The 19,716-nt window shown below is 41.4% G+C and overlaps 2 protein-coding genes across 3 annotated transcripts in view; one reads left to right on the forward strand and one right to left on the reverse strand.

Annotated features, from left to right (window-relative positions):
- LOC106583985 (microtubule-associated serine/threonine-protein kinase 2) overlaps window positions 1-19,716 on the forward strand; it is a 103,010-nt gene that overhangs the window by 49,424 nt on the left and 33,870 nt on the right. The gene's annotated exons all lie outside the window — the stretch shown is intronic.
- On the reverse strand, window positions 1,623-14,703 carry LOC106584011 (uncharacterized). Its single transcript, XM_014168761.3, has 6 exons — window positions 14,570-14,703; window positions 5,253-5,447; window positions 3,581-5,107; window positions 3,472-3,492; window positions 3,288-3,349; window positions 1,623-3,159 (listed from the first exon to the last, which is right to left on the reverse strand). Exons 3-6 carry the CDS (start codon window positions 3,941-3,943, stop codon window positions 3,123-3,125), a joined length of 483 nt encoding a protein of 160 aa, XP_014024236.1. The 5' UTR covers window positions 3,944-5,107; window positions 5,253-5,447; window positions 14,570-14,703; the 3' UTR covers window positions 1,623-3,122.

The raw sequence follows: 19,716 nt of genomic DNA on the forward strand, positions 1-19,716 counted from the left end.
TGATTTTAAACAGCGGTTGACATGCTTCGAAGTACGGTAATGGAATATTTAGAATTTTCTTGTCACGAATTGCGCCATGCGCACGACCCTGATTTACCATTTCGGATAGTGTCTTGGAACGCACGAACAAAACGCCGCTATTCGGATATAACGATTGATTATTTGGGACCAAACCAACATTTGTTATTGAAGTAGCAGTAATGGGAGTGCATTCTGACGAAGACAACAAAGGTAATAACATTTTTGTTATAGTAAATATGATTTTGGTGAAGGCTAAACTTGCCGGGTGTCTAAATAGCTAGCCCGTGATGGCTGGGCTATGTACTTAGAATATTGCAAAATGTGCTTTCACCAAAAAGCTATTTTAAAATCGGACATATCGAGTGCATAGAGGAGTTCTGTATCTATAATTCTTAAAATAATTGTTATGCTTTTTGTGAACGTTTATCGTGAGTAATTTAGTAAATTGTTAGTAAATTCCCCGGAAGTATGCTAGTTCTGAACGTCACATGCTAATGTAAAAAGCTGTTTTTTGATATAAATATGAACTTGATTGAACAAAACATGCATGTATTGTATAACATAATGTCCTAGGTGTGTCATCTGATGAAGATCATCAAAGGTTAGTGCTGCATTTAGCTGTCTTCTGGGTTTTTGTGACATTATATGCTAGCTTGAAAAATGGGTGTCTGATTATTTCTGGCTGGGTACTCTGCTGACATAATCTAATGTTTTGCTTTCGCTGTAAAGCCTTTTTGAAATCGGACAGTGTGGTTAGATAAAGGAGAGTCTTGTCTTTAAAATGCTGTGAAATAGTCATATGTTTGAAAAATTGAAGTTTTTGTATTTTTGAGGAATTTGTAATTCGCGCCACGCCTATCATTGGATATTGGAGCAGGTGTTCCGCTTGCGGAACGTCTAGATGTAAGAGGTTAACAAATTAGGAATTTGTGGCACCACGAGAACAGTTGTTTAACCTGTCTAGGCTAGGCGGGACGAATTCGTCCCACCTACGTAACAGCCACTTGCAGCCTGTGGCGCGATTTTCAAAATCTTAAAAATCCTATTACTTCAATTTCTCAAACATATGACTATTTTACAGCCATTTAAAGATAAGACTCTCGTTAATCTAACCACACTGTCAACCGCTGTTTAAAATCAATTTTTACGTCATTTTTCTCGTAGAAAAGCGATAATATTCCGACAGGGAATCTCCTTTTCGGCAAACAGAGGAAAAAATCCCAAAGGCGGGGGCGGTCGGGGTCACGCGCATAAGCTAGTGTCTCTTGATGGGCCACTTGAGAAAGGCGATAATGTGTTTCAGCCTGGGGCTGGAATGACGACATTGTTTTTTCCCGGGCTCTGAGAGCCTATGGAAGACGTGGGAAGTGTCACGTTAGAGCAGAGATCCTTAGTAAATGATAGAGATGGCAAAGAAGTTCCAGAAATGGTCAGACAGGCCACTTCCTGTAAAGGAATCTCTCAGGTTTTGACCTGCCATTTGAGTTCTGTTATACTCACAGACACCATTCAAACAGTTTTAGAAAATTTAGGGTGTTTTCTATCCATATGTAATAAGTATATGCATATTCTAGTTACTGAGTAGGAGTGGTAACCAGATTAAATCGGGTATGTTTTTTATCCAGCCGTGTCAATGCTGCCCCCTAGCCCTAACAGGTTAAAGAGTTACCATCTCCCGAATTAAACTATCCATGAAACAGTCAACGTATTAAATCAAAACCTCTTATCATATAATTCTGAACAGTCATAACTTTCTTGGATCTGCAAACACCCCAGCCTTACTCATGATTCAGTACTACACAAATTGGTTTAATTATTTATTTACTAGCTAACTAAATAATAACACAGAATAAACATACACACTTAATACATGAGGACAAGGTCCCTAGCGGACTGACAACATATGGCGGCTTGTTACACAACGACATGGACAGGGAGAGAGAAAAAGCGGGACTTATCATTGATACATGTTAGGAACCATTCTCACAGTAATCATATACTTTGCACACGAACCGCCGCCTGTTTGGAATAAGAAATCATGAATGTATTTACATGTGCATGTCTTCGTTCATCGGCACGCTTGTAAGGCTATGATTGTCTAAAAAAGGGGTCTCCCCTTTCCCGTCTTCTACTGTTGTTCACTCTGGAAGATGCTCCTTGGAAGATAGGCGTGTCGACGGTTCCCATTGGTGATGAAAATAGTAGGATACGTTGATTTGAGAAGTAGCGTAGCACCCTGTATTATCGGCATATTCAACAGCGTTTAAGAAATATATTGCCTAAAACAGTGTTATCTTGTGATCAAGCCATCAATGTTTTGTGATTATTGGTGTTGTAAAAATGTTAGCTAACAGGTTAGCAATTAGCATGTTTGACATTTCAGTGGAAATACTACTAATATCAGCTTTTTGATAAACGACTTAGCAAAAAAATCGGCATGCGGTCCCCATTTTTTGGCCACCTTACTATTTTGTTCAATTACAAGATATATCCGTTTTAATTTTGTTCAAAATAAGACACCAACCTGTTTACTAGCAAGTTGATTTGTTGGCTAGCCTTCCGGTAAAAAAAAAAATGACTTGCCTGTCAACTTTTTTATTGCCCTCCTGTGGACTCTTAAAAAATGGTTCTTCACCAACATATTCAGTGTTGTAACCAAATAATGTCTCATAATTAGTTTTACAGATTAATCTTGTGTTTTGAGAAAATAGATCACAGTTTAATACTAAAATATAAATGAGTATGAATAATTTACATCAAATAAAACTTGAATTTCAGTCATGTGCATTGACATGAGTTTGTGTTGCAGAGATGCACTTGGAAAGTAAAGGAAGAAATACACAAGATGGGTTGAATAAATATGTATATATATATTATCTTTTAGCATATTTCTTTTTACAAATAACTAATTTAATATGAAAACAAACAATTAAATCTTGACCTCAATCCCTATATTGTCAACAAAATCACAACAAAAATCAATCTTCACCGCCACCTCTGGATCCCACTGCACACACCTGCAGTGGAACCAGTGCTGGTAGAAGTCACAACACACCCATGGCACCTCGGACCTACACTCCTGCGGAAAGCTTGCAGGTGGATCATGCTCTCCGCAGCGAGCACAGCAGGTGGTGTCTTCTTTTATTTGAAAAGAAAAATAAACCCATCAAATTGATTAACATGGTTTTGGAAAATGTGGAAGTACTACAGAAACAATAGTAATTGATACAACTGAGAGAGAGAAAAACAAACAGATTATGAAGTACCTGAGAGTGGTGCCATGGGTGGTGTGACAGAGGTGGCCGGTGGAGCTTTTCTCTTTTCTGTGCTACGGTTCAGAGAAAAAGTAGTGTTAGACAGGGCATGTTTCATGAAAACCCTTTTCAACTTTTTTGTTTACATCAGTACCTCTGTAGGAAGCTGCAGAAGTTTTGGATGAGATGGACATACCTTGAGGGCGGGTGCTGTGGACTGTAGATATGTAAAGAGAAAAAAAAAGTTTAAACGTTGCAGTTTTATAAAACACAAATATTTTTTTTGTCATTTAACATGTGTTTACCTGTGGAGGTGGCTGTATTCGAATTGCAGGGACACCAGACAAGGCTGCTATGGTGGTGTGACCAGGGGAGACAGAGGAGGCAGCTGGGCCAGAGTAGGCCGCGTTACTGGTGCCAGACAGGGGGGGTGGTGTGCATCGTGGTGGTGGACGAAACCGCTGACGATGGCTTGGAGGAGCTGGTGTAATGTTGGGGTTGAGGGGCCGACGATAGTCAGGAGAGTAGGCACGTGGCCTTCTTCTGCAGCTGGGGACTCCGGCGGCTCCTACAGGTGTTGCACACTGGGAGACACTGGCAATGGTGATGCAGCTGTCAGGAGTGGTTCCAGCGGGGCCTCCAGCAGAGGCGTCAATGGTCTCATCCATGGCAGCCCTCTCCTTTGCCCTCTGTGTTCTGAGGGCTGCCCGACGTTCTTTCTCCTCTGCCTCGGCCCTCTCCTTCTCGCCCCTCTCCTGCCAATGGCGCGTGTATTCCTCCCCGGTGAGGCATGCAGCGACCACAGGGAGTCTTCTTTATCGGTCTAGCTGATACTTCAGGACAGTAAGTATGTGCCCCAGGTCCTTTGCTATCAGCCCCCCCTCTAATAGGGGGTGCTCTTCTAGAGCTAGGGCTGGAGCTGGGACTGGATCAGGGGCTGAGGGTCCTCCTGTGGTCGCTGGGGAGGAGGCGCTGATGGATGGCACAGTGCTGCTGGTTCCAGGGGAGGCGGTGGTGGGATCCGGTAGGGACCGAGACGGCATTCAACAGGACCCTTCAATAGTTGAAGGGTCAAAAGGGAAGAGGCCACACTTCTTAAACCTTTCCACCACATAGCACATGTCCTTGCAGCGCTGGTACGGGTAGCGGAATACTCTGGCAAATTCTGATTTGTTTACCATGTAGGAGTGGTCAAAATGGCTACCTTGGAGAACTCCGCCTTTAAAGGACCAAAGTATGCCACGTCCAGCGGCTGCAGGACATGGGTGCAGTGTGGTGGAAGACAAAGCAGTATAACCCCTTCCCTTAGTGCCGCAGCGAGCACCTCCGGGTCCATGTGGCTCTTGTGCCCATCAAAGAGGAGAAGGAGAGGGCGCTCCTTCACTGCATGCTTAATGAAGTGCTGAAACCACTTCCTGAACAGGTTCCCGTCAATGTAGCCACTGTTTTACCATCCAAAGGCTGGGGGGGAGAAACACTTGGGGTAGATGATAAACTGGGGGACGTCCTCCCCAGCTGCGTTGAAGCAGGAGCCTGCTGGTACATGTGTTTTGCACCCCAGGGAGCAAGCACTTTGTGCCTGCTCTAGTCGCTTCGAAACCCAGACTCATCGCAGTTATAGATTTTGTCTGGGTTTCTCCCTCAACCCACTCTCCTCCAAGTGCTTCTCATAAGAAGTGAAGAAGGCGTCCGTCGTCAGACGTGTAGCACACTCAGCTCTCCCCCAGTCCAGAGTGTCTGGCCTCCTCATGCTCAGGTTCTTGTGCCTCCTCCTAAACATTTCCCACCACCTCTTCCCCAGTGGTGGGATTGTTTCCCATGGGTGCCGAAACCTACAATAGAATAGAATATAAAATTGTCCAACCAGGATGAAAATGCTTGTTTTGGCATCACCATACACATCCACATTTGCATCACACACATTGAGAACAGTCAGTCCAGCATTCTACATACATAAACACACAGAGCACCAAATACCTGTGTATTTTGTCGGCGTATTTCATCAGCCTCTGTCTGGTGAAGGGGAACCCATGCCTGGTGCAGTAGATACAGTACTGCCCCAGATAATTTTCATCGTCTGGTGCAAGCAATGTGGGTGGTCCACTGCGACAACCATGGGTCACCCGGGCCGCACAGCCTGTACGCTAGGGTCTGCTGAGCTACACCATGCACCTTGGTAGATAAGAAAATAAAACTGTTACTAGCAGATATAATTCACAAACAAGTGATAATGTCCTAAAAACAAAAGATGCCTAACCTTCGCAGCCTGGCGGATTGCAAGGTGATGCACGTTTTCACAATAACTGAGTGTACCCACATTTTTTGTTTGATGTTATCTGTAATGAAAATTGTCCCAAATAGTTTAATATTGATGCATAAATTGTAACATTTGACTAAATACTGCCTCTATGTACAGTTGAAGTCGGAAGTTTACATACTTAGGTTGGAGTAATTAAAATTTGTTTTTCAACCACTCCACAAATTTCTTGTTAACAAACTATAGTTTTGGCAAGTCGGTTAGGACATCTACTTTGTGCATGACACAAGTCATTTTTCCAACAATTGTTTACAGACAGATTATTTCACTTATAATTCATTGTATCACAATTCAAGTGGGTCAGAAGTTTACATGCACTAAGTTGACTGTGTCTTTAAACAGCTTGGAAAACTCCAGAAAATGATTGCATGGCTTTAGAAGCTTCTGATAGGCTAATTGACATCATTTGACGCAATTGGAGGTGTACCTGTGGTTGTATTTCAAGGCCCACCTTCAAACTCAGTGCCTCTTTGCTTGACATAATAGGAAAATCAAAAGAAATATCAGCCAAGACCTCAGATAAAAACTGTAGACCTCCACAAGTCTGGTTCATCCTTGGGAACAATTTCCAAATGCCTGAAGGTACCACGTTCATCTGTACAAACAATAGTACGCAAGTATAAACACCATGGGACCACGCAGCCGTCATACCGCTCAGGAAGGAGACACGTTCTGTCTCCTAGAGAGAAACATACTTTGGTGCAAATAAATCTCAGAACAACAGCAAAGGACCTTGTGAATATGCTGGAGGAAACAGGTACAAAAGTATCTATATCCACAGTAAAACGAGTCCTATATCGACATAACCTGAAAGGCCGCTCAGCAAGGAAGAAGCCACTGCTCCAAAACCGCCATAAAAAAGCCAGACTACAGTTTGCAACTGCACATGGGGACAAAGATCGTACTTTTTGGAGAAATGTCCTCTGGTCTGATGAAACAAAAATAGAACTGTTTGGCCGTAATGACCATCGCTATGTTTGGAGGAACAATGGGGAGGCTTGCAAGCCAAAGAACAAAATGCCAATGGGGAAGGACGGGGTGGCAGCATCATGTTGTGGGGGTGCTTTGCTGCAGGAGGGACTGGTGCACTTCGCAAAATAGATGGCATCATGAGGAAGTAAAATTATGTGGATATATTGAAGCAACATCTCAAGACATCAGTCAGAAAGTTAAAGCTTGGTCGAAAATGGGTCTTCCAAATGGCCAATGACCCCAAGCATACTTCCAAAGTTGTGGACAAGAAAGTCAAGGTATTGGAGTGGCCATCACACAGCCCTGACCTCAATCCTATAGAAAATTTGTGAGCAGAACTGAAAAGGTGTGTGCGAGCAAGGAGGCCTACAAACCTGACTCAGCTACACCAGCTCTGTCAGGAGGAATGAGCCAAAATTGACCCAACTTATTGTGGGAAGCTTGTGGAAGGCTACCCAAAATGTTTGACCCAAGTTAAACAATTTAAAGGCAATGCTACCAAATACTAATTGGGTGTATGTAAACTTCTGACCCACTGGGAATGTGATGAAAGAAATAAAAGATGAAATAAATCATTCTCTCTATTATTATTCTGACATTTCACATTCTTAAAACAGGGAATATTTACTCTGATTAAATGTCAGGAATTGTGAAAAACTGAGTTTAAATGTATTTGGCTAAGGTGTATGTAAACTTCCGACTTCAACTGTGGCTGTTGTAAGATGAAACGTAGCCAACAGTGATAGGTGTTATAAAGTTAATGGGTCAAAGTTCAAAATACATTATGGCAGATTGTGCAAAACGCCCCTGTCAGAGGACTCCAATTTTGATACAGTTAAACTTGACAATATTCAGTTGTTTTCGTGATATGTCTTATCTAACAGTTAAAATGTATTTCCTTTTTGCTTACTTAGCAATTCCATCAACATTTAGCAACCAAGCTAGCAACATTAGCAAATCCGTTAAAGATAAAAAGTTGGATATTAAATGTGTGGTCTGTCGCACAGTCAAATCTTATGATATGCAGCATGTTCCACAAAATGTGTATGCATATAACTTTTTACAAAAATCTCAAAACCTAACTAACTTACATAAATTGCAGTAAGAATCAATGGTCAGCTAGCTAGAAGGGTGTCTTTAGTTGCAAATCTTATGGTTATTTTCCAGTCCATTTAAATGTTAAGCTCAAGGTGATTTAGTCCTCCAACCACGAGAGAGTGTCCGAAGTTAGGGGGTGTCCGATGTTGGGGGAAAATTTGCTAGTAGGATGGTCCCACTTAACCTGTTTGGGCTAGGGGGCAGTATTGAGAATTTTGGAAAAAATATGTGCCCATTTTTAACTGCCTCCTACACCAACTCAGAAGCTAGAATATGCATATTATTGTTCAGGTTTGGATAGAAAACACCCTAAAGTTTCTAAAACTGTTTGAATGGTGTCTGTGAGTATAACAGAACTCCTATTGCAGGCAAAAACCTGACAAGGTTTCATGCAGGAAGTGGCCTGTCTGACAAGGAGTCGTGCGTCTTGCATCTGTTTATTGAAGAGTAAGGATCTTAGCTGTAACGTGACAATTCCCAGGGCTCCAATAGGCTCTCAGAACCCGGGAAAAACCTGAACGATGACGAGGCAGCCTCTGGCTGAAACAGATTATCGCCTTATCCAAGTGGCCGATCAGAGGACCATTGAATGAGGCGCGTGCACGATTCGCCCCCGTGGAGAAATTTAATTCGGCTGTTTAGCTTATTGCAGATTCCCGGTCGGAATATTATCGCTTTTCTACGAGATAAATGGCATAAAAATTGGTTTTAAACAGCGGTTGACATGCTTCGAAGTACGGTAATGGAGTATTTAGACATTTTTTGTCACGCCATGCGCACGACCGTTATTTACCATTCGTATAGTGTCTAGAACGCACGAACAAAACAGAGGATATTTGGATATAACGATGGATTATTTGGGACCAAACCTACATTTGTTATTGAAGTAGAAGTCCTGGGAGTGCATTCTGACGAAGAACAGGAAAGGTAAGAACATTTTTCTTATAGGAAATAGGATTTTGGTGAAGGCTAATCTTGCCGGGTGTCTAAATAGCTAGCCGTGATGGCTGGGCTATGTACTTAGAATATTGCAAAATGTGCTTCATCCGAAAAGCTATTTTAAAATCGGACATATCGAGTGCATAGAGGAGTAATGTATCTATAATTCTTAAAATAATTGTTATGCTTTTTGTGAACGTTTATCGTGAGTAATTTAGCAAACTGTTAGTAAATTCCCCGGAAGTTTGCGGGGGGTATGCTTTTTCTGAACGTCACATGCTAATGTAAAAAGCTGTTTTTTTTATATAAATATGAACTTGATTGAACAGACATGCATGTATTGTATAACATAATGTCCTATGTGTGTCATCTGATGAAGATCATAAAAGGTTAGTGCTGCATTTAGCTGTGGTTTGGGTTTTTGTGACATTATATGCTAGCTTGAAAAATGGGTGTCTGATTATTTCTGGCTGGGCACTCTCCTGACATAATCTAATGTTTTGCTTTCGTTGTAAAGCCTTTTTGAAATCGGACAGTGTGGTTAGATTAAGGAGAGTCTTGTCTTTAAATAGCTGTAAAATAGTCATATGTTTGAGAAATTGAAGTAATAGTATTTCAAACGATTCAAAAATCGCGCCACTGAATTCAGGTGGCTGTTACGTAGGTGGGACGAATTCGTCCCGCCTTGCCCATAGAGGTTAAATGAGCTTTTCTAGATATTTGACTAATCAGCCATACCAGTGATTGTCCAAGAGGGGAGTTCTCCTCTCTCCACCTCATGTTGATAGACTTTGAACCACTTTACACGCACAGCTGCAGCCTGGCGATATTCTGGTCTAGTCTGGGAGGTGAGTTTATTTTCTTCACCTCGTGTTGAGGTTCAAAGTTCCAACCATTTCAAACTTGTAGCTACCGCTCCACACTTTTCTGGTCTAATGTTAATTTCTCCACCAATCCTTTTATGCACTCTGGCCAAAGGGGAGGTCTCCGTCAGGCTGACACGCTCTCTGACCTCACTCGGGGCGTGGCTACTTACTATGCAAAGATTTTAGGAGACAAATTCTCTTATGACTCCTACAATCACATTCCTATCTTAACATAAATCAATTCATAATTGTTCATATTTCATATACAATGTTAAGGATGGAGACTTCATACATGTAGTGTATATACTTTAAGTTACAGTATTTCCTTTAACTTTTTTAATGACATCACAAAATAAAAACCAATATGACATTAGTTTTCTATAGATCATCTCTGACCATTCCCCACGTTCTTATGTTAGAAATATTGTTCCAGTATTCGCTTTTTGAACGTGTTAGAGTTTTGGCGGGAAAAAGTCTTAAAGCACATTCCTAGGTGGATTTTGGAAAGGGAGATCTCTGGATCTCCTCTCCTTTAATTTACGACAGGCCCAGTTCCCTCCTCCCCTCTTCTGTGGGTGAGAGAAGGTCTGGTTACTGTCATCCATATCCAAGCTGATCTGACTCATTCTGATCCTCACAGGACAGTCCTCACAACCTGTTAATTGAAATGCATTCCAGGTGACTACCTTGTGAAGCTGTTTGAGAGAATGCCAAGAGTGTGCAAAGCTGTCATCAAGGCAAAGGGTGGCTGCTTTGAAGAATCTCAAATATAAAATATTTTTAGTTACTACATGATTCCATATGTGTTATTTTATAGTTTTGATGTCTTCACTGTTATTCTACAATTTATAAAATAGTAAAAATAAAAACCCTTGAATGTGTAGGTGTGTCCAAACTTTACACTTGCACTGTATATACAGTGCATTCGGAAAGTATTCAGTACTTTTTCCACATTTTGCTACGTTACAGCCTTCTTCTAAAATATATTAAATTGTTCTTTTTCCTCATCAATCTACACACAATACCCCATAATGTCATAGCAAAAATTTTTTTTAAAATGCTTTCATATGTATACAAAATCAAACAAAATGTGGAAAAAGTCAAGGGGTCTGAATACTTTCTGAAGACACTGTTGATCACAAAATAGTTGTCAGAAGGAGAGGACCAAGGTGCAGCGTGTGTGTGTAGTTCCACATTTTATTTACTCTGAAACTTATGCAATACATCAAATAACCGAATAGACAAAACAACAAACCATGACGCAGAGGAGAAACAAACACTACTCAAAAAGAATCACCCACAAAACCCAGGAAGAACAACCCCTACTTAAGTATGATCTCCAATTAGAGACAACGAGGACTAGCTGCCTCTAATTGTAGATCATCCCAAACAAACCAACATAGAAATCCAAAAACAAGAACCTAAGAACATAGAAATAGAAAACATAGAAAAACACAAAACACCCCGTCACGCCCTGACCTACTCTATCATAGAAAATAACATCTTACTATGGTCAGGACGTGACAATAGTTGGGAAGAGATTTTTGATATACCGATTCCATGGCACGTAGTTTATGAACTGATACGCAAAGCGACGCCGGATTCAAAAAATGTTCACCTCAGACTGGGGTGAAGTTTCACCTTCCAACAGGACAATGACCCTAAGCACACAGCCAAGACATCGCAGGAGTGGCTTCGGGACAAGTCTCTGAATGTCCTTGAGTGGCCCAGCTGACTTGAACCTGATCGAACATCTCTGGAGAGACCTGAAAATAGCTTTGCAGAAACGCTCCCCATCCAACCTGACAGAGCTTGAGAGGATCTGCAGAGAAGAATTGGAGAAACTCCCTAAATACAGGTGTGCCAAGCTTGTAGCGTCATACCCAAGGCTGTAATCGCTGCCAAAGGTGCTTCAACAGTGGGTGTGTATGTATAGGGCATCCCACTCTTTTTATTCTGATTAGAGCAAGTTTGCGCTGTGCTGTGAAGGGAGTAGAACACAGTGTTGTACGAGATCTTCAGTTTCTTGGCAATTTCTCCCATGGAATATACTTCATTTCTCAGAACAAGAATACTGACGAGTTTCAGAAGAAAGTACTTTGTTTCTAGCCATTTTGAGCCTGTAATCGAACCCACAAGATGCTTCAAATACTCAACTATGCCAGTTTTCTTTGCTACTTTTTAAATCAGCACAACAGTTTTCAGCTGTGCTAACATAATTGCAAAAAGGTTTTCTAATGATCAATTAGCCTTTTTTAAAATGTATCAACTTGGATTAGAAAACACAATGTGCCATTTGAACACAGGAGTGATGGTTGCTGATAATGGGCCTCTGTATGCCAATGTAGATATTCCATAAAGAAATCAGCCGTTTCCAGCTACAATAGTCATTTACAACATTAACGATGTCTACACTGTATTTCTGATCAATTTTATGTTATTTTAATGGACAAAAAATGCTTTTCTTTCAAAAACAAGGACATTTCTAAGTGACCCCAAACTTTTGAACAGTAGTGTATATATTTTTAACTAGGCAAGTCAGTTAAGAACAAATTCTTATTTACAATGATGGCCTACACCGGGCCAAACCCAGACGACGCTGGGCCAATTGTGCGCCGCCCTATGGAACTTCCAATGACGTCCAGTTGTGATACAGCCTGGATTCGAACCAGGGTATCTGTAGTGATGCCTCTAGCACTGAGATATGCTGCGCCACTCGGGAGCTTGAGTAAAGGGTACAGGGTCTGAACACTTACGTAAATGTGATATTTCAGTTTTTAATTTTGTATAAATTAGCAAACATTTCTAAAAAACATTTTTTGCGCTGCCATTATGGGGTATTGTATGTGAATTGATGAGGGAAAAAAAACTATTTAATACATTTTTGAATAAGTCTAACATAACAAAATGTGGAAAAAGTCAAGGGGTCTGAATACTTTCCGAATGCACTGTATACTAAATATACGTGTGAAATTTGTTTTGATTTAGAATAGACCACTATTATGCACCTGTCTCGAAACGGGCAGCGCAAATGTTTTTTATGTAATCTAGGCACTTAAATAGCGAATGGAGGACACTTTTCCCGTGGTTCATTTTCATGCCAGCCAGTTAGGCTATACTCTTGCATAAAGAGAAGCAATGTGCTTGACATTTAGGAAAGTTGAGAAATAAATAGTAGGTTAAGTCTACAGATCATCCTCTTTTTAAGAGGCCATCACTCTGTTTTCACACGACATGCATAGCCTATAGAAATGTTGCTCAATATGAGCTCATAGGCTCTCATGAAGTGTTTGATTGGTTAGAGGGACAATGGAGTGCTGAATACCAGGCAGTTAGCAAGTTCGGTAGGCTACTCATGACCATCAGCAGATTCAGAGCTTGGAGAAGCCTATTTACCGTGACTAAACGGTCACGTGGAATTTGACCGCCGTCATGACTCGTGACTGCCAGTGTGGCACTAATACGGTCATCGTAACAGCCCTACTCATTGGTGAAAATCAACAGTGTCTGTGACATCTCACACCCTACAGGTGTGATACGAGACTAAACAACCAGACAAATTCCTCTGAACTCTAGTCAAACAATAACAACACTCAGGTTGACCCCAGAGAATTTTACCAGAGAACAAAAGGCCTTGTTTGTAAATGAGACAAAGACAACTCTGTGTGTGTCATCATCCCAGTTCTTATTTATATTCCATATGCATTGCCAGTTGTCACCTCTGTCCTGATACCTTCAGAATCTTCTCTCCTCGTTTGTCGGAGATGTGACCTTTAGAATATTTCTCAGGGTGGCAGAACTCAAACTCTAATTGGACGAAATGTGAGTGTGTTCTGTGAGCCGAGTTCCTGGGCGGCAGGTCAGCCATAACTACCGCTGTAATTACCAGTAGCTTCTGCATATCCCTCTCTCTCTTCTCCCTCTCTCATCCCCTCCTCCTCCACTGCTCAATGACTTTTACCCAGGGGCTTTCTTACCAACAGAATAGGGGCCTCTGCTTACCACCAGTCAAGCATTACCAAGTTTAGTAGAAAGGGTAAGAGCGAGAGGTCCAATAAATTATATTTCTTTTCCACTGCATACAGCCATGTTATTCTGTTTAATTCCATTAGCTAAAGGTTTCTTCCATCCATCCAGGCTTGTGGAAACTAATGAACAGAGTTGAGCTGTTTTACTTCCACTCTCCTGTTTGTCTATATTTAGTTAATTACCCGGGTCTCAGAGACTGATCTGGTCTCTAACTTCCCTTCCACCCCCCAATGGGGCAGCTTGCCTTCTTGACTGGCTGCGTCCAGATAGCAATTAAGATGGGTATGAAGAATTAAAGGCGTCTGCTTGAGATCAGTGGACATTTGGAGCACCGGGAGGAAAACAAAGCACAACATCATTCATGGCTTCATCTGTCCAAGCAATAACACATTCTACTGTATATGCATGCGCAACCAAGAGGTTCCCCAGTAAACAGCCGGCACTGCAGCTCACCATAATACTGCCCTACCAAGCAAAAAGGCAGTAACTGCTCATAGTGTGGAACTGAGAAAAAAATATTTTATTTACCTTGGTTTCACAGTAACTTTATGCAGTTACTTTTAACATGACCCCCCATTTTCTCCTAAACACAATACAAGAGGCAGGATACTTGTCCACATGATTAAGCATGTATTTAATGTATCAAAAATAACATTAACTAATTTTCAACCAAATGAGCAGTTACTGCCTTTTTGCTTGGTAGGGCAGAGTAGCTAGCTAGCTAGTCGAGTAGCTAGCACAAAATAACAAGCTCGTATTTCTTGATCCAACCAAAAAATAGAACAAATGAGTTATATACAAACATTGAATTGTTTCTACCAGATTCTCTTAACAAAATATTCAGATAATGTTTATTTCCTATTTATTATGCGTTTGCTCTGGTGGTGTTGGCTACATTTGGCTAGCACAGCAAATAACCTCAGAGTTGGCGTGATGTAAAGGTAGAGAAAGATCTGCTTACCTTGTTAGCCAGCTAGATAGATTAGTTTATATTGTTGGCTGTCGTGAGAGAAATTAAACTAAATGTAGCTAGCATACAAGTCCAATGTTTGACAGTCACGTTAACCCCTCACCAATGTCTCTCCTAGGTCGTCTTCTGCTTCCTCCAAAATGCAACTATATTTTACCCAGGTGTATTGCCCTCTTAGTTTCAATTAAGAAACTGTAGTTTTAATAAACCGCTAGCTTGTGTTAGGCATGTATTGTCGACCTCACGTTAGGAGACCTAGCTACTGGTTTGTTTGCATTAAGTAAAGCTAGATTATAATACAAATGCTAATGCTGACACCTTGTGGTGACAATGTTGAACTGATAATAATCACACCAGGATTATACATAACACAAAGCAAACAAATTGTAACTTTATTTCAAGCGACATGTATTTTGAAATTAAAATAAAACATGTAAATATTCCTTTCTGCACACCTTTGTGATAGTGATATTTGCTAATAATGTTTCTCCTGTGCATGTCATCCTTAAGGCCTACCTTCATTACAAGGGTAGGGCTTGCACTAATCCATTTCATGACTGCATGAGCTGCAGTAGCTGTAGAAGTCAAATCTGGTATCCTTCAACATGGTTAGCCAAATGAATTGTCTAATGAAAAAAACAAACCCACACACTGATCTTGCCATTATCAGCCTTATATTTTCTTTCAAGTTATTAGCAAATGATTCTCCCATACACACAAGTTATCTCAGATGTGTGAGTGCTTTTCCTATTTCTGATAGTGTCATTTCAAATAGAGAAAACGGATAGTGGACGCAAGAGACAAATACCCCGAGGAGTGACCACAGTGAAGGATCATTTTTACATTGGCTGCAAAGTAGCAACGTCATTTATGAGTTCCAACCACTGGAGGAGGAGGACAGTAAGTGTAGCAGAATCGGCACAACATTGCAGGAGGAGATCCTCCCACAGCTGAGATGCTTATGGTATTAAAATATAGATACATTCATGTTAGAAAATCACATGCGCCGAATACAACTGGTATAGACTTTACCATAAAATAGTAACAAGAGGAATAGAAGTAAAATACACAAGAATGGAGCTATATACAGGGAGTATCAGTACCAGATCAATGTGGAGCTACATACAGAGAGTATCAGTACCAGATCAATGTGCAGAGTTAGAGGTAGACATGTACATGAAGGCAGGGTAAAGTGACTAGACATCAGGATAGATAATAGTAAGGTATTTGAGGTAGACATGTACATGAAGGCAGGGTAAAGTGACTAGACATCAGGATAGATAATAAGAGTAAAATAAAGATCAGAGTAGCAGCAGCAAATGATGAGTGTAAAAGTGTGTGTAAAGTGTATGTATATGTGTTTGTGTTGTGTCCGTATGCGTGTGTGTGTGTGTGTGCATATGTAGTGTATGCAAATATGTGTGTGGGTTTTGTGAGCGAGTGTCAATGTAGTGTGTGTGAGTGAGTGTGTGTGTATACCTGCCCTGAAGTACTTTTATCCTTGCCCAACCAAGATCATGGTTTTGGTAGGATAATGGGCACTGCTTTCTTGGTATGAAGTGCTGTTGTGGACAGGGGTTGCGTCCTAGGTCTGCCATACAAGGATTGTTACACCTACACCAATGATCAAGGACATCAGCTTCAGCTGCACATCTGTGCAATATCAGACAAAATGAGAGTGACAGTCAAATAACAGACAGACATGTTCACTGACTACTATACTTAATTCAAGGAATCAACACTTTATTTCATATCATACAAAGATGGTAAATGGTTCGTGGGTTTAGACATCCATCTTACTCCAAAACGAAATGATTGAAAAGTTAAATGAATAATAAGCAGAATGTCAGGGCTGGGCTGGAACAGAAACCTGCACTCCCAATAGCTAGATCTCTAGGAGCAAGGTTGGCTATGCATGTTCTAGGTCTATGCATTGTTACTTTGAACAGTATTTTTATAGTCCAACAACCAATTCTTACACTAAACCAATAGCATATATAACCCATTGGAGATACCCTTCAGTCTCTCCAGGACTTGGAACTTTCTTTGAGCCCTTCATCCGTAGACTGGGTTTAGCAGCTTTCACAGGTCTCTATGTCTGAGGTTAGGAAACATAGAAATTAGACCAGGACTTGCTTTAATATTCTCAAGTGATGTGGCATTTGATATTTCGTTGCATTGTGTTTTTTTTTATTGTCAAAGCTCTCTCTTTGCGACCGGAAATCTAGGTAGCTGACACATTGTTGTTTTTAGCAGATCACGCTAACGCAAAACATTGGATGTCTGTCTATCCTGACGTTACCTAGAAATAGATGGTTAACATAATAAACAACTTACCCGTGTGCTACACATTATCCTGGTGCCGCCACCTCCTGCTGCTAACGTTACTATCCATGCAGGCAAGTTTTAAACTGTTTACAGCCGCAACAGACCAGCTGTTTACAAATGCACCGGAAGTTCTTTGGGGTTCCAAGGCTCACTTCCGTTTCTCTTCAAAAAGCTGTTAAAGAAAGGTCTATAAGCTACAGCTGAATTGACCTGTGCTTGGCAGTGCCACGGTATTTTCAGCCAAAGCCTTTCTTTGGGTTTCATGATTCTGTTCATAGAAGCCTTCTGAGTTCTCCTAATATGAATTATTGATGTAGCATTTCATTGATTACATGTAAAACGATAACCCTTGGATCCCAAGCCCTTAGAAATAGATGAAATAGATTTATCTGTATTGCAGTGACCTGTGACGGTGGTAATTGTCAGTAGGATTCTATTAAACTCTGACTTTGTACACTCTACTTTCTCACCATGACAACACAATTCTTTCTCTCTTTCCTCCACCAACACACCGCTACCTGAACACTAACAGTATTAACACACAGTGGCTGTCATTCCATTCATTCCATAACCACCACCCCCAGCTGTTCCATAATGGCCTGTCGCCTCTGACTGTGACCATTGAACAAGGTAGTGGTTAGCTAGTGAGAACAGTCTTTTGCTTTGCTTCTTTACTGCCTTTTCTCACCTATCCTCCCCCTTTTCTCTTTTGTTCTCTCCCTCTATCCCTCCCTTTCTCCGGGTCTTGATGTTTTACCCCTTGGATTTCGCTCCAAACAAGGCCACCTGCAGGCAGCTGTGCTGTTGACTGTAGAGGTGTGTGTGTGGGCACGAGTTCAGTGTGCATCAGAGTTATCCATCTTTAGTAGCTATCTAGGACTTGGAGGCTTGGCCTCAGCGTAGCTCACATAAACAGTGGATTAATTCCAAGGAACCATCTGGCTTCCATTGCCATCTCTAGAAGGGCATGCTATGGAAGGGCTTTGATTTAGCAGACATTAATGAGGGGTGGATCTCTCTTTGTTTGTACAACTCTGCGATGGGCAATGAGATTCCAGATTAGCTAGTTATCCATTAAAGTCCTTAGACTTTGAGAACTCTAGGACATGTAGGCCATGAAAATTTGACTTTGCATATTACATTTCAAGTCAGATGAAACCACAGACGTCTCCACTCTCCAGTTAACCACTTGTGGATGCTGGAGCCCAGTGTACTGTCTGCAGGTGAGCCTGGCTGTGACTGTCTCCTACACTCTCAGTCCTTCCTCTCCAAGGGCACTTCTAGTGTGAAGGCAACACAGCGGGCAATGAGACACGCAGCCTTCCTCTCTGCCCATCCCCGAACCCCCATTCTCATCCCTGGTACAGAGACACAGCCAGGCCCTCTGTTCTGTTCTACACCCTACCTCAAACTCACAGAACAGAGCAAAAGCAGAGAGCTAGCCTAGCAGATAAGCTAAGCGGAGTCCACAAAAAACCCAAAACATGACAAATAACAAAACACTGATAGACAAGGACAGTCACACAAATTTGAAATACAAATATATACAAACAATACAGCTAAAAAAAATGATGTGTGTCTGTGTGTGCGTGTGTTTGTGTGTGTTCCCTCAGTCCTCGCCATTCAATGAAATGTTCTTTAATAAAATAGTTTGCTGTTTTGTTTTGGATGTGGAGGCTGTGAAGAGACCCCTGGTGACATGTCTTATGGGTTATGTATGGATGTCTGAGCTGAATGTTATTTGATTATTTTCATTACAGTAATACCTCATAAAAACTGAAAGAGAAGCAGTTAATATCTTGTCAACCCTCAACCAGGAAAGACTGGCATGCATGTTGTTGCTGTTAGATGTTAGTCAAGACATGCTGCTCTGTTTTGAGTCAGCTGCAGCTTTGCTATGTCTTTCTTTGCTGCACTTAACAATATTACCGTACAGTAATCAAGATGGGACAAGAGCAGAGCTTGAGCAACTGTGTGTACTGTGTACTGTTGTGTATGTAGGGCTATGTGTCCTTTCTGTCTAGCCCAGTGTGGGGGCTAGGGTGTCTGGAACTAGAAGCTGTAGCAGAAGACTGATGGCCAGGAAAGGGGGCACACATGGCTGGCACAGCTGTACCCGTGCCCCAGGCTTCAGGGCCTGTCCCTCCCCGTCTGTCTGCTACTGCTGGGAGGGAATAAATTAATGAACCTGGAATGAGTCTGGTCTATTTTCAGCCTTCAAGGTGATTGGAGAATGACATTGAGTAACAAATGGGAGGACATTAACGTGTTTTATTAAGTTTTATTGTGACATTCTCAGTACAGAAATACTACACTATTGAGTTTATATTACCTTTATACATCTACCTTTTGGTGGGATTGGTGATTCCTGTTCATGTCCCTTACAGTCCTTTGGTTAGGCTGGTTAGGCTCTATGCCTGGGTTGTTGGTGTGGGAGGTGATGGAAGTGGAAGGAGCCTTACCTTAATGATGTATGGTGCTGACTTCACTGGAGCGAGAAAGTTCAGTAACTGATGACCTGAACTCTCTCTCTCTCTCTCACGCGCGCACACACACACACACACACACACACACACACACACACACACACACACACACTGTAGCAGTTTTGACTTAAGTTTTTTTTGTTGGGGGGGTGTCAGGTAGGTTGTGCCTACCAGAGAAAATATACATTTCTCCTTTTTGTTTGTGAGGGATTGAGTCCTGTCTAGTCCGTCAAGTCTACACCAATACAAAGTACTCATGTAAAAGTCAATATGGAAATACACTTTTCATAAACCCTTAAAACATCAGAAATAACTTCAATACCCCTTTTCTTTTGTGTTTGTTGTATTATCACAATAAATCACATAATCAAGTCACAAAAATAGAAACAACCTTGGTTCACTGGTAAATGTCCCGTACCTCGGGCATAACAAAAAT

This window comes from Salmo salar, chromosome 23 (assembly GCF_965601325.2).
Source record: "Salmo salar chromosome 23, fSalSal1, whole genome shotgun sequence".
Lineage (NCBI taxonomy): Eukaryota > Metazoa > Chordata > Actinopteri > Salmoniformes > Salmonidae > Salmo > Salmo salar.

Coding starts and splice junctions, on each gene's coding strand:
- LOC106584011 (XM_014168761.3), bottom strand. CDS start 3,943: ATGGATGAGACCATTGACGCCTCTGCTGGAGGCCCCGCTGGAACCACT. Junction 3,493..3,580: donor GAATACAGCCACCTCCACAG/GTAAACACATGT, acceptor ACATATCTACAG/TCCACAGCACCCGCCCTCAA. Junction 3,350..3,471: donor CCACAGCACCCGCCCTCAAG/GTATGTCCATCT, acceptor TCTGAACCGTAG/CACAGAAAAGAGAAAAGCTC.